At 37.4% G+C, this 14,378-nt stretch overlaps 1 protein-coding gene across 1 annotated transcript in view; it reads right to left on the bottom strand.

The window, feature by feature from the left end:
- The window catches only part of RNF128 (ring finger protein 128), a 64,712-nt gene that overhangs the window by 37,290 nt on the left and 13,044 nt on the right, over window positions 1–14,378 (bottom strand). The window contains exon 2 of the mRNA XM_037162210.2: window positions 5,480–5,727. Coding sequence (XP_037018105.1) covers window positions 5,480–5,727 — 248 coding nt within the window. The remainder of the gene's footprint in view (window positions 1–5,479; window positions 5,728–14,378) is intronic.

The following is a 14,378-nucleotide window of genomic DNA, read 5'->3' as shown; positions in this document are numbered from 1 at the left end:
AAGACCATTTAAAATATATTTATACTAACATACCAATTTAACATCTGTTTTCTCCTTTCATCTATGGCAACTTGAACTGTGTGATAAACTTTACATAGCTATTTAATATAGTAATGAAATAAATCTAGTTCTTCTTCAGACCAATCACTCTCCGTTATTATCATATCCTGGGGAGGTTTTAATTTCCCAATAACTTGATTATCATGATTTATTTATATAGAATAGTAGAATCTTATCAACAACCCTAGTAACATACCATATTACATTATAGTTAGGATACAGGTTGGTTTTGTTACAAAATAAACAAAGAAGTATCAAAGAGTATTTATTAAACCTTCTTATAAGAAATGCTCTTTGCCTATATACCACATATTATTATGTACAAATGTTATCACCAGTAGTAATGATTCCATCATTTCTATGTTACATGTTAGCTGAAGACAAAGCCAATCATTTGTCTCAACTCATATTCTATAAGTTCACATTGATTGCTGTTCAGCAAGGCCATACTTATTTTTTGCCTGGGGAATATGAGTATTATTCAGTTTTATTCCTATTTCGAAAAGCTAGTTTTATTTTGGTTAACACTTTGGTCAAGATCAGTCATAGGTCTGTGATATAAATTACAATTTTACCTAGAACATTTTTGAAAATTTGGCGATCTGCATGTGTCTCAGATGCTTTCTCTAAGCTTCATAGCTAAAAATGGAAGGCCATTATCCCAGGGCTACTTGGGCTTCCATTTGCAGTAAAATAGGTAATAAACCCTACTGTGTCAGAATATATGCTGTTTTCCAGACTTGAGAGCTAGCATTCTCTAGCATTATGCATTAGGTTTGTATGAGTATATTATCAAGGCTTTATCACCTTTCCAAGTGGGTTCTCATTCTTTTCCCTCTTCTTGGGAGATGATTCCTTTTAATCCACATATTTTAGAGAGTAAATTATTTTCTTCTGAAAATCACTCTTCATTAAAAGTAAATCCAGCTTGTTCCATTATACCTTGGCCAGTTTCTATTTCACCTCGAGCCCACTTTTATTTCACTGGTCAATGTGAAATCCAACGCATGCCTTGTTGTCATTGACTATTAATTCCCTGGATACAGTTAGGGTACACACATGGTACCTCCAAATGCTGGGTTTCCCATGCCAGAGGCAAGAGTATAGCAGTTACTCCAAAATTCAGTTTAGTCTGAGCATGCCATAAGGTTTCCACAATCTTCTTTGTCTCAGAATAGGGTTGTTCCCAGTGGAGACATGAATCCACCATGTAATGCCTAGTATGTTATTTTCATTCACAACCCACTTTTCATCCATAGAAAAAGGGATGATATATGTCCTTACACATTATACTTATGACATGTCAGGCATGTGGCCACTATGTGCTGTCCATTATATTTGAGCATTTTGGTTATCAAAATGTATGGTTATACATTCATCAGTTTGCCTGACATTATACACTATGCAACATAATGATTCATATGGAAGAAATTCCTGAATATTGTAATTAAGTCCTAATATTCTAATAAAGGTAAGTTTTAATTACCATTTATACTGGTGAAATGGGGATAATGTGGTTAAATATTTAATGATATTTATAGCCATCATATGCTTCAAGCTCTCTCAAAAATAAATAGGAACTTGGGAAAATTAAATAACATGTAAATGACATTCTAGCACTTGCAAGTATTTATAAGCAAAGGGAATTTTAGTCACACATTAATCCTTTAGTCACTGAGGGATAAACAGATATAGCCTACTAAGTAGTGAGAGATGCCCTCTCCAAAACCTCCTCTACAAGATGAGAAGTTTTAATACTATTCTTTACTATTTGTACAGAAGTTCATTTTCATAAATTACTATAAACTATGAAAATTACTTAAATGAACAATGAGACCAGAGCTAAATATCCAATGAAGCTTGTGGAGCATTAGACAATGCTTTATAAACTGTATTGATTGCTGACAGGGTTTAATGCCATGTAAATTAGAGTTTTTATAGCACTTAGAATACAGAAATACAGACCCCACCACAAACATAAGCAAACCAAGCACTCTTGTCATTATACCTATAACAATTGGGTAGCTACTCATACAGGATTCCTCTTTCCTTTAAACCTCAGAGGTAAAAACAGCATAATATACAAATGTTAAATATTAACACAGTGTAAAACTACTGAATGGGCTGGCACAGGAATTTGAAGCATCCTTTTGACCACAGCTAGTTATAGGCTGAACCTGACACCAATATGATAGTTGCTTGTTTGAGAAGACAGAAGTCAATTAATTTTAAACATTGGGATAATCATCATGCATTACCATATACTGGTGTGTTGGGAACCACCTTGCCTGTTTTCAGAAGCTGTAGCCGCCCATGGCTAAGGCTGAATAAAAAGACCTTGGGACCATAAGTCACTAAGGAGACAAAGCTTACCTTCCTCGCAGGTGTGCTGCCTCTGCCCCCTTTACTTCACCTTGCTTGGCCCTGGGTGGATGACTGGTTACCCAATGGCAGCTAAGATTCCTCAAGGGAGGGATGACCTAAGACAGGCATTGCCTCAAAGGGGCCATCAGGGAAGAACTTAGGGGACTATAGAAAAGGGGTGATGGACCCTCACCCTTCAGCTTTTCAGGGGCCTGAGTGCTCATTCTATCTGCAGAAAGTCTCCTAGTTTTTTGGCTGCTCAAATCCCCCACCTGACTTCAGCCTGAAACAATGCTGGAGGCAGGTGAGGCCCTGTGATAGAAAGGGTGAGTTTCCAGGGCAATCAGCCCTAAGAAAAGAATGCATAAAACCCTGTGAAACTTACATTGCTAAGAATGCCTTCAATTTAAATGATAAGGGTCCAAGCATAAAATAAGTTTGTTCCCCAGTTTTATAGCCCTTTGGCTATCTGACCCTGACTCAGAATAAGCCCTCATAGTTCTTTGAATGTTATCTATCTATTGTTTGATAATTACTACCTGATAATGATTGATGAGCTTTAGTATATGCCCTATATTCCTATGCAAATTAAACCCAACAAAAGAAGAAGAGGCAATTGAGGAACAGGCTCGAGGCCCTTCTCCTTTGAGAAATTAGTAGAATTTCCTCCCCAAGCAGATCATGTCTTGGTAGAATTATTCTCATCCAGGACAAACAGGGGAGCTCTGCTAGACAAAGCTCCACCACACTGGTGTTTAAATATTATGAAGGTTTTATAATAAGATTTCAATTCTCATCCCTGCCTATAAATTTGATGAACTTTCTTGCCATATAGAACTCCTCGCTTTTCCTGCACTCCTTAATAAATTGGGTTCGTTTTTGCTTATTGGAGAAAGAATGCATGAAGCAGCCAGAGTTTCACTGACATTGGAGGAATTTCTCAGTTCATATAAAAATGTATTCTTGCCCCTACCATATGATCAGCTGAAAGTATTAAAACTGTACTGAGCATTCTGGAGACATAGCATACCACACTGTTGCTATGGTGAAAATACTTGAGAGGGGGAGGATGTAAGAAATGATGGTGGCTTGGACCAGGGCAGAAGCAGTGGTATTGTAAGAAGTAATCAGATTCTGGATATAAAGGCCTATCCAGAAGGTATCCAGCTATGTAATATGAAAAAGAGACATTTATTGAAAAAGATACAAGAAACATTGTACATAGGACAATGACACCTCAGTCCCCCTTCAAAGTAGGCACCTTGAGACCTCACAAAATTTTCCTAATCTCCATCAGCTGCCCCATCATATTTTCCTGAATTTCATGGATGGCTGAAATCTGTTCCCTTTCAAAGGTGATTTTAGTTCTGGGGAAAGCCAGAAGTCACAGGGTGCCAAATCTGAGCTGCAGGGGGTGCTGAGTCACCTGGGTGATCTGATGTTTCACCAAAAGCTCTGCATGAGACATGATACACAAGTGGGCACATTGTCCTGATGAAGCTGCCAATCACCAGTTGCCTGTAAGATGCGGCCTTCTGAATCAAAGAATAGTTTCAGCAGAAGAATATTCAAGCTTGATACAAAATTTGATGCAGATTCATTGCTCTACTCACTCAGTCATTTTGAATGCAATGGCCACGTAATACACCTGTTCACTCAAAGGTGTCTACTGCCACTACTGGCCAGTACAGTGAGGTTATCATTGTTCATGCATGTGCATTCCAGTCCACTGTCCTTGCTTCCAGGTTACACTGATGTTGCACAAACCACTCTTGTTATATTAACAGTGGCTAGACTTTTTCTGGACAGACCTCATATAATGAAAGTAGAACCAATGGTTATGAAGGTTATATGTGAAGTGATAAAAAAAAAAAAGGAAAAAGAAGAACTCCAAGGTTTTTGGTCTGGAGTCAAGGGAAGTTTTTTTGATTTTTTTTTGTTGTTTTTTTTTTTGAAAATGGAAGCAACAATAGCATGTTTGTGCATCCACAGTAACAGAAGTCAAGACAGAGGATATATGATGTAGACAGATGCAGAGACATAGGTAGGTGTGGTAGAAGACTGTGGAAGTACTCTTTTGGTTACTTCAATTTTCTCAATGGAATAAGAGACAAAATACAAATTGTGAGTAAAGTTGGAGGAGACATTGGAAGTTTAAGGAGAAAGGAACATGTATGATTAGTCACCTAAGAAAGTGGGAAGGGAAATGGCTAAGAAAACACAGTATGATTTTCTGTTAGTTCAGCTATGCAAAGTACAGGTACAGCAAGTATAACAGAGAGAGGGGGGACCAAGGGAACTTAAGATGTATGCATGGGAGTGACTATTCAAGTTAAGCTGGGTAAGGAGAGAAGTGACGATATCAGGGGAATGACAGTTTCAAGGTGTAAGACCAATGCCACACAACTATAGGTACTTCCATGTGCAATGATGCTTTGGTATTTTTGGTCTGTTATTTGTATGCTTTGTACTTGTTTATATATTAATTGTTAAAATATGGTAAAAATTATGAATATGTGACTCTGCTTTGAGCCTGACACGATCTCATTCACAATTAGATCTTTAAACTTGCCTTCCCATGACATTCAGTCTGGTCTCTTTTCCCAGCCATGGCCACACATGCAAATACATACATGCTCAGACATACACATATGTGTAAAATAACAGTTGTTACCTTTGCGTGGTGACTAGTTTTTTGTTATGTGGGGTTTGGGGCAAAGATTTTTTCCCTTATACTTTCTAATTTCTAAATTTTCTATATTGAGTATAAAATGCTTTTGTAATTTAGAAAAATATTTAAAAGAATATATGTATTTACATCCATATATAATTAAATGGTGGCTATGCTCCATAATGAGGTATTAGAAGATATATCAGGCAGGATTAAGGCCACAGACAATTTTAAGAAAATAAAAGATTTGAGAGGATGAAAGCTAAAATACTTTTAAAAACTACAAGTTTTCATAAAACATATATATGTACTAAAATGCATGACACAGAAACTGCAACTAAAACAATAAAATATTTTTAAATTGGAAAAAGGACAATTACAAACCTGCTTTCTGTTTTGAGCTCTTGCATTCCGTAATCTTCGAGCAGAATAAAAGATAAAATAGCCCACAGTTGCTGCCGTAATAATAAAAAAGGACACAGAAACAAGAAAAATTGAATAGTGATTCACCCAAGGGCCATGTTTTTTCCCTACTTCGATGACCATTGTTACTTGTATGCCTTTTTGAATTGATTGTAGAATTTTTGTGCCTTTCAGATTGCCAATCATGATTGCAACAATGTCTCCTGCACCTATAAAAGAAAAGGAATTTAGTTTTAGTTTGGTAAAGCTCTCTTAGTGCAAAAATCTAAGTGCTATAGTGCTTTTAAATGATTCCTAAGGAGACAAAGGAAAGATATTCATTCAAATAACATTTTGGGGGCATCTACTATGCATATATAAGTTATAGGGGGTACAAACATGCCAAGATTTGAACATCAATCTTAAGAAACTCAGTGTAGTAAGAAAGCTGTCATATATAACAAATATCTTCCCTCTCCTCAGGTTAACCACTTATAATTCAACAGTATTGAGTCTGGAGCCCAATTTGCCTCTTAAATAAAGGCTTTATGAAAGACTAATAGTCCCCTGGGTGGTACAAAATATGGATTACATCCTAGGAAATCTGAGATTTGGGAAAGAAATATTTAACTATACATTTCCCAACTTGTAACGTGATAGACTATCTTACGAGCTCATTACTAAAAAGTATAAGAATTTACATATCCAGATTAATAATCTGAGACAAAAATACAAGGACAAATGTACAACATATTGAAATGTATGTTACTACTCAACACCAACTAAAATTGAGTCTTAAATTAGACTAAATTTATTGCTTAGTCTAATAGTCTAAATCTTAGTCTTGTTGCCTCTGAGAATGAAGGCGCCTACTGAGAAAAAAGGGCTACTCGTGGCTAATTGGGCTCAAATTTATATACAGAGCCTAGCAGTCATTGCTGAACAGGTGCCTGTCACTGAAGCCTTGCTTCAGGGAGAAGCCTGAACTAAACTGTCTATGACCTCTGCACTGAACTGCTTTTTTGCATCGTGTTTCTGCCATCTGAGCCAACCATTATAAAGGAGTTCCTGGAATTGTATTTCAACCTATAGGGCTGAGACATTCCCCATCCAACTGAAGATGCACAGCTATATCCTAATCAGCCTCTTCACTGACCAATCAAAATGGATGGCTCCATTCCAATCAATCAGGACAGTACTTTTTGAGCTAATTAAACTGAAGATTTGGAGCCCTCATTTTCATGAGAACTGACCAATCAGAAACAAGGCTTGGGAGCGTCTCTCTATATAAGTAAGCTCCCCTAGGACTCTTGGAGTGTACTTTCCCTTTCCACTTAAGATTGATTTCTCCAGCTGGAGCTGTACCACACAAGCTGTTCTGCAGGAGAAGAATGAAGCCGTCCTATCTGGTTGGGCCCAACTGGACCAAAGCAGAGATATCCAGGCAGGCTAGAATGAAGTTCAGGTATTTTGTTGGAGAAGGGCCAGCTATAACACCTGGGCTGCCTCATTCCCAGGGCAACTTCAAAACCATGCCATTCCACAAATGAGCTGTAACACTATCGAGTTGTCTTATAGTTGTGCTGTTCCCCAGTCTATAGGAGGCCATTCTGTGTTGTGTGGGCCCAGCTCCCACTCGGAGATACACAGGACCCATGCCCACAGATAGATTCTCCGGTGGGGAATCAGGCCTGCACTGTACTTAGACTGCTATGAGACTTGCTTTTGCTAAAACTCCCTCACCCTGAATTGATGCAGAAAACATTTACTACAAAGTAACTTTCTAAAATCCATGCTAAACCTTCCAAGGACAAATGTAACTGGTTCAACCACTTTCCCCTTTTCATTTGCAAATATCCTTCTTCTGTGATGTAATTAGCAGCATCCTCTCCTTTGTTTTCTGTCAAAGGTAACCACCTAAAGTGAACCTGTGCATAGTAGATGAAGGCCTTCATGTAATGTGCCCAGAAAAACAATAAAAGCTGATTGAGGCCAGGGCCGAGGCTTTTCCTCCCCTCTTGAGAGAGAAGCCACTGGCCCTTTTTCTCCACAGGATTCGGTAGTACATGTGATTTTTTTTGTCTCAGCTACAATGCCATGGACCCCATGAGCCGGGGTCTGAGACACCAGTCAAGTTGTATATGATTGTGCTATTCCACACCTGTGCTGTTCCACAACTGTGCTGGATTAGAATTGAGCTGTTTGCATTGAATAAAATCTTCCACTTTACCACAGTGAAAATTGGGGGTTCCTGTTGCTGTTGTATTGGTTCCAGTGACCATCAGTTGACAGTCTAAAGGCCTAACCCTAACCCTCTCTCTATACCCCACCCACAACTAATCTTTGTCCTCCTTACCCCTCAACTGTATAAATCTTGTGGAAAAAAAAATAAGGGACAAACATTCTTTCCCAATGTTATGAGAATGTCAAATTACTCATGCCATTTCAATGTTTATCATGATTTAAATTCCTTCTAGTTGATATGACCTGAGACCAATAATTTGAAGCAAAAGAACAGAGGTCTTTGAATGTTAAGTGATTAACAACCAGAGTAACCTCCTACTGATCTTAGGTGAGGATACTATCTTAGTTAATGATCAAACTGTAATCTGGAATAAGCAAAGCCACACAAGCAAGCATATACACACTCTAAAAGGCCCTTCAATATGAAATTAATACTTATTCACACTTTCCATAATTAGTTTAAGAGTACAAGCCTTAAATGGCAAATACATAGCAGAGTTTTTACCCAAATGATCCTTTAAATTTATGATCCCCAGTGACCAAAATCTTCAAAAGATCATCTCCTTACTTGAAGTTACTAATTTAAAAATAATATAAAGTATTATTACAGACTTTTAAATTCTAAAAGACACTATTTTTCCCTATTATAACCATTAGTTAAAACATAACTTCACTAACTCATTTGCAATCACTGTTCGTCAGACACTGACAGCTTCTCATTTACATGGGGAAAACCTCAAAAGCAATTGGAAATGGAGCCTAAAATAAGTTCTGATGAATATTTATCCTCTACCAGTACATGACACAATATCTTTTATGGCTCTAGAGCAGTAATCTCTAACCCTTTTGACACCAGGGACTATGTGGAAGACATGTTTCCCTGGATGTCAGGATGAGCAACAGGGAAAGGAGGCAGAGCTCAGGCATCTTGCATGCCTCTGCTCACCTCCTGCTGTGCTGCCCCATTCCTAACAGGCCACAGATTGGTACCTGTCAGAAGCCCAGAAGCTGGGGACCCTTGGTCTAGAGATTTGGTTATTTTGTAAGAAAAGTGACTCATTTTTCTATTTATTTAGGGGCTTCACATTTGTAGCTTTGGCACTAAAAGCACAGACTTTGTCTTTTCTCTACCACACCTATGTCAGGAAGATTTAGTTTTATAAAGTTTGATTAATTAGATCAGTTAATTACATAACCTAGCATTCATTTCTGCTGTTGTAACCTATATAACCTATGAAAAGCATAGATAATTGGGACTTACAGCCAAGATGGAGGTGTAGATAGATACACTTTACTGCCTCACACAACCAAAAGAAGAACAGCAAATTTAAAAACAAAAAATAACCAGAACTGTCAGAAAATTGAATAGTATAGAAGTGGGACAACGGAGTTAAAGAAGAAACATTCATCCTTCTGGTAGGAGATGGGCAACTGAGGCACAGAGGACTCATGGAAAGGTGGTAGCTAGAGGACCAGGAAGTGCAAGGTGGCAGCTGGTGGAGCAGGCAGTTCCACATTTGTGTGTGGCTAAACCAGGAGGAACAACTAGGTAGAGAGACAAACCACACAACCCAGGGTTCCAGTGTGGGGAAACAGAGCCTCAAAATCTCAGACTGACAAAACCTATGAGGGTTGAGACAGCTAGAGAAACTTCCAGCCTCACAGGTGAGTTCACTGGAGAGACCCACAGAGTCTTAGAATAGGCAAAAAAACTACCCACCTGGGAATCAGCACCAGAGGGCCCAATTTGCTTGTGGGTGGCTGGGAGGTGACTGAAAGTCAGCTAAGAGCTGACTGAGCAAGTGGCACTGCTCCCTCTCAGCCCCCAGCTTCCACATACGGTGCTACAGCAGGGTGTGGGTTGCCCTGCCCTGGTGAATACCTAAGGCTCCACCCCTTACTACATAACAGGGATGCCAAGAAAAAAATATGGCCTAAATGAAAGAACAGATCAAAATTTCAAAAAATAGAACTAAATGGCCCTGGCTAGTGTGGCTCAGTGGATTGAGTGCTGGCCTTAGAACCAAAGGGTCAAAAGTTTAATTCCCAATCAGGGTACATGCTTGGGTTGCAGGCCAGGTCCCCAGTGCCTGGGCTGGGGGCGTGCAAGAAGCAACCACACATTGATGTTTCTTTCCCTCTCCTTTTCTCTTCTCTCTAAAAATAAATAAATAAAGTCTTTAAAAATAGAACTAAATGATGAAGAGATAGACAACCTATCAGATGCAGAGTTCAAAACAGTGGTAATTAGGATGTTCACAGATATGGTTAAGTATGATTGCAAAATAAAGGAAAGGGTGAAGGCTATGAAAAGTGAAAAAAAGGCAAATGTACAGGGAACCAACAGTGATACAGAGGAAATAGGGACTCAAGTCAATGATTTGGAACAGAGGAAGAAATAAATATTTATCCAGAATAGAATTATGGAAGAATTTTTTAAAAATGAGGAGGGGCTTAGGAACCTCTGGGAAAACTTTAAACATTCCAACATCTGATTCACAGGGGTACCAGAAGGAAAAGAAGAAGAAAAATTTATTTGAAAATTTATTTGAAAACATAATGAAGGAGAACTTCCCCAATCTGGCAAAGGAAATAGACTTTCAAAAAGTCCAGGAAGCTCAGAAAGTTCCAAAATTTGGACCCAAGGAAGCACACACCAAGGCAGATTGTAATTACTTTACCCAAGATTAAAGATAAGGAGAGAATCTTAAAAGCAGCAAGAAGAAAGGAGACAGTTACCTACAAAAGGAGTTTGCATAAAATTATTAGCTGATTTCTTCAAAAAAGCCTTACAGGCAAGAAGGGGCTGGAAAGAAGTATTCCAAGTGATGAAAGGCAAGGAGCTATATCCAAGATTACTCTATCCAACAAAGCTATCATTTGGAATGGAAGGGCAAATAAAGGGCTTCCCAGGTAAGGTCAAGTTAAAGGAGTTCATCATTACCAAGCCCTTATTATATGAAATGTTAAAGGGGCTTGTCTAAGAAAAAGAACATCAAAATTATTAACAGTAAAATGGAAACAAACTCACAACTATTAACAACTGAACCTAAAAAACAAAACAAAAACAAACTAAGGAAACAAACAGAACAAGAACAGATTCACAGAAATAGCGATCATATGGAGGGTTATCAATGGGAAGGGTTTGGAGGGAGAATGTGGGAAAAGGTACAGGGAATAAGAAGCATAAATGGTAGATACAAAATAGACAGGGAAAGTTAAGAATAGTATGGGTAACGACAAAGCCAAAGAATTTTTATGTATGATCCATGGACATGAACTAAGGTAGGGGAATGATGGTGGGATGGGGAGTACAAGGTAGAGCTGGGATAAAGGGGACAAATAAATGGGACAACTATAATAGCAGAATCAATAAAATATATTTTAAAAAGAGCATGGATATTTGTAAAAGTCAGGTTTGAGAATATATTATAAATTTAAAAATTCCTTTTTAATCACAGATGTGTCCTTCTAAACTTTTTTTTGACTAATAGAAATGTTTCCATTCTTTTAGAAGATATGTGGTGGGTGGCAGAGGTGGGTGTTCAGGAACATACTAACCATTGTAGTCACATGGTGATTAAAAAATACTGATAAGAAATACATTGTCTATACATAATGAACAATGCTGTGCTTCAGTTTCCCTAGTTCATATTCATACATGCTATATATAGTCCAACTATCTATTGAATAGCTTTCTAATCATATAAAGGATCTATTTATAAGCATTCTTATATATCACCTCTTCCCCACACTCCTGCAATTGTTTAAAAATTGCTCATCCTCCAGTGTTCCCAGTGACAATTAATGGCATCACAAATCTCTGTTCAACTGTTTTAAGAACCACAGAATCAGGTTTGAATACTTAGTGCTAACCTACTAAGTCATATAGATGTTACTTCCTGGCATCTCTCATTATCAGATCCTTCTTTCTGCTCATGCTGCCTATATAATAGAGAACTTCTACTGTCAACTCTAAAAATTCAAACAAGCTTGAGTTTGAAGAAAAACAGGCTTCCCAAGACAGAGAGCTCGAGGGCTTCAGTACAAGTACCCTCTGATATTTATATTGGTTACTAAGTGACATTTTGGTTTACTTTCTGAATCCTGGCTATGCTCTGGATAATTGAGGTTGCCAGATGAGATTTACCCATAAACTAAACCCTGTTCTCAGTGCTTTACATGCATTAAAATATTTCCTCTTCACATCAACCCTCTAGGGTAGGTATTGCTGTTATCCCGTTAAAGATAAGATTGACTAACTTGCCTAGAATAACACAGGCTAAGTGCACAAATGGTACCTGCTTTTCACCACCACTCTACATTATTGCTCTATCTTTAATGAGGCCTAAAGCTATTATTTGACTATAAAAAATGAAAATTAATAGCTACATTCTGAGGGCAGTAATGGTAAATGTTTAAAAACTTGCTCTTGTAGTCGGGTAGAAGAAGGAAGAATGCTTGACTTTTAGTTTTTCCCAATTTCCTTAGCCTAAATACTACCCCCATGGCCATATGAATGAGCAGTTGGGAAAATATGGGTATAACTGGCTAAGCCAGATGATTCTAGAATTCTAACACAGCACTGGATACAGAGTTAAAACTAAATACAAGCAGCATAAAATTAAAAACATAACAGAGTTACTTTGCTTATTCATTTCAATTATTCATACTTATTTTGAAAAACCAAAGTTCATGTACAATCCCAAGTTAAACTTGTTTCTCTAGTTGATATTCTGTTGAAAACCATAAAATATGTAACATTAAATTCCAAAGATGAGCAATCAGACTTCTTGTGGATATTCATAGCAGCGCAATTTACAATAACCATGTGCTGAAAGCCACCTAAGTGCCCACTAGGAAATGAGTGGATCAAAAAAACATGGCTCATTTACACAATGGATAGTATACAGCAGAAAGAAAGAAGGAGCTTCTACCCTTTGGGGCAGCATGGATGGAACTGGAGGGCATTATGCTAAGTGAAATAAGTCAAGCATTGAAAGACAGGTACCCTATGGTCTCATATTTAAGTGGAACCTAAACAACAAAACAAGAAAGTAAGCAAAATATAACTGGAGATATTGAAATTAAGAACAAACTGACAGCAGTCAGAGGGGAGGTGGCAGGGGATAATGAGGGGGAAGGAGGAAGTATTTTCAGGAACATGTATAAGACACATGGACACAACCAAAGGGGGATAGTATCAAGGGTAGGAAATGAGAATGGCTGGGGTGTGGGGAAGGAGGAGGGGGGAAATGGAGACCAATACACTTGAACAACGATTAAAAAAAGTAAAAAAAAAAAAAAAAGGATTGGTCCCATAAGCTTCCATATCCATCTTTGAAATACCTTGACCTTCCCTAGTTGCTCAAAGAGTTTGGGCTATAGCTGGAGAAGGGAGCTATGAAAGCTACTGTGGGCAAAATGAATATCAGAAGTCCATTTAACTTGATTTCAGATTTTCTAATGGAGAAAATGTTAGAGAATTATGTTGGAATTGTTCACACTTACATCTTGTTCATTCCAGATAAGAGTGAATTCAGAGGTACTGGCCCAATTGATTTATCAGAGTATTGGACAGTGTTGAATATGAACCTAGTTTTAGAAGAGCTATTTTGGCCTTTATTGCCTTTACTATTTGTAAATCAGTCATTGTCAATATTTTCTAATGTTAAAACTGGAATACTGGCTGAAAGAGATAGTGAACAGCTTTCCTCACTTCCTTGTATCTTGTGCTTAAACACAAAGATGCTGTAAATATGCCATTATTATGCTTAGAATATTTCATATGTTGTAAAATGTTTTAGAATTTATTTTATATTTTGATCTGTTAATATTTAAATGAGGAAAAGACCAGAAACACAAAACTTACTATATAGTTTGTATGCACTTTATAAATTTTTATTCAATGAAGATGTCTGTGATCACAAAGAAATAAGATTAAATCAAAACCATAATTTCAATTACAGTTTACAATCAATATAATTTTATGTTTCAGGTGTACAGCATATTGGCTAGGCAATCATGCTTTACAAAGTATTTCCCGTGGTATTTCCAGTACCCATCTGACACCATACATAGCTAAAATATTACAATATTATCAACTGTATTCCCTATGCTGTACTTTACATCCTGGTGACTGTTTTGTAATTACCAATTTGTATTTCTTAATCCCTTCGCTTTTTTCACCCAGCTCCCGAGCCCCCAGCTCTCCTCCCATGTGGCAACCATCAATCTGTTCTCTGTGTCTATGAGTCTGTTTCATTTTTGTTTGTTCATTTATTCTGTTCTTTATGTTCCACTTGTAGGTGAAATTGTATGGTATTTATCTTTTTCTAACTGACTTATTTCACTTATACCATTAGTTTTTGAAAGACATGAAAGGGATTAATCACCAGCAAAATCATAGGTCAAATTTCTATATATTATGAATAATAACTAGAAAGTGGTTTGGTTTTATTTTGTTTTGCCAGTAAGGCTGAGAAGAGACAACTTTTATTTATATTAATATTTTAATTGAATGATATTTGGTAACAGTAGTAAGGGTTGCTACGCTCTATTTTACTACCTTTGTTCTCAATATAGGCATATGCAAAAACATTGATTTATTGCTGAACATTTGAAATTGGATGCTGTA

The sequence above is a fragment of the Artibeus jamaicensis genome, unplaced genomic scaffold (assembly GCF_021234435.1).
Source record: "Artibeus jamaicensis isolate MK-2021 breed Jamaican fruit bat unplaced genomic scaffold, CSHL_Jam_final scaffold_461, whole genome shotgun sequence".
Lineage (NCBI taxonomy): Eukaryota > Metazoa > Chordata > Mammalia > Chiroptera > Phyllostomidae > Artibeus > Artibeus jamaicensis.
This window is presented reverse-complemented; position numbering and strand designations above follow the sequence as displayed.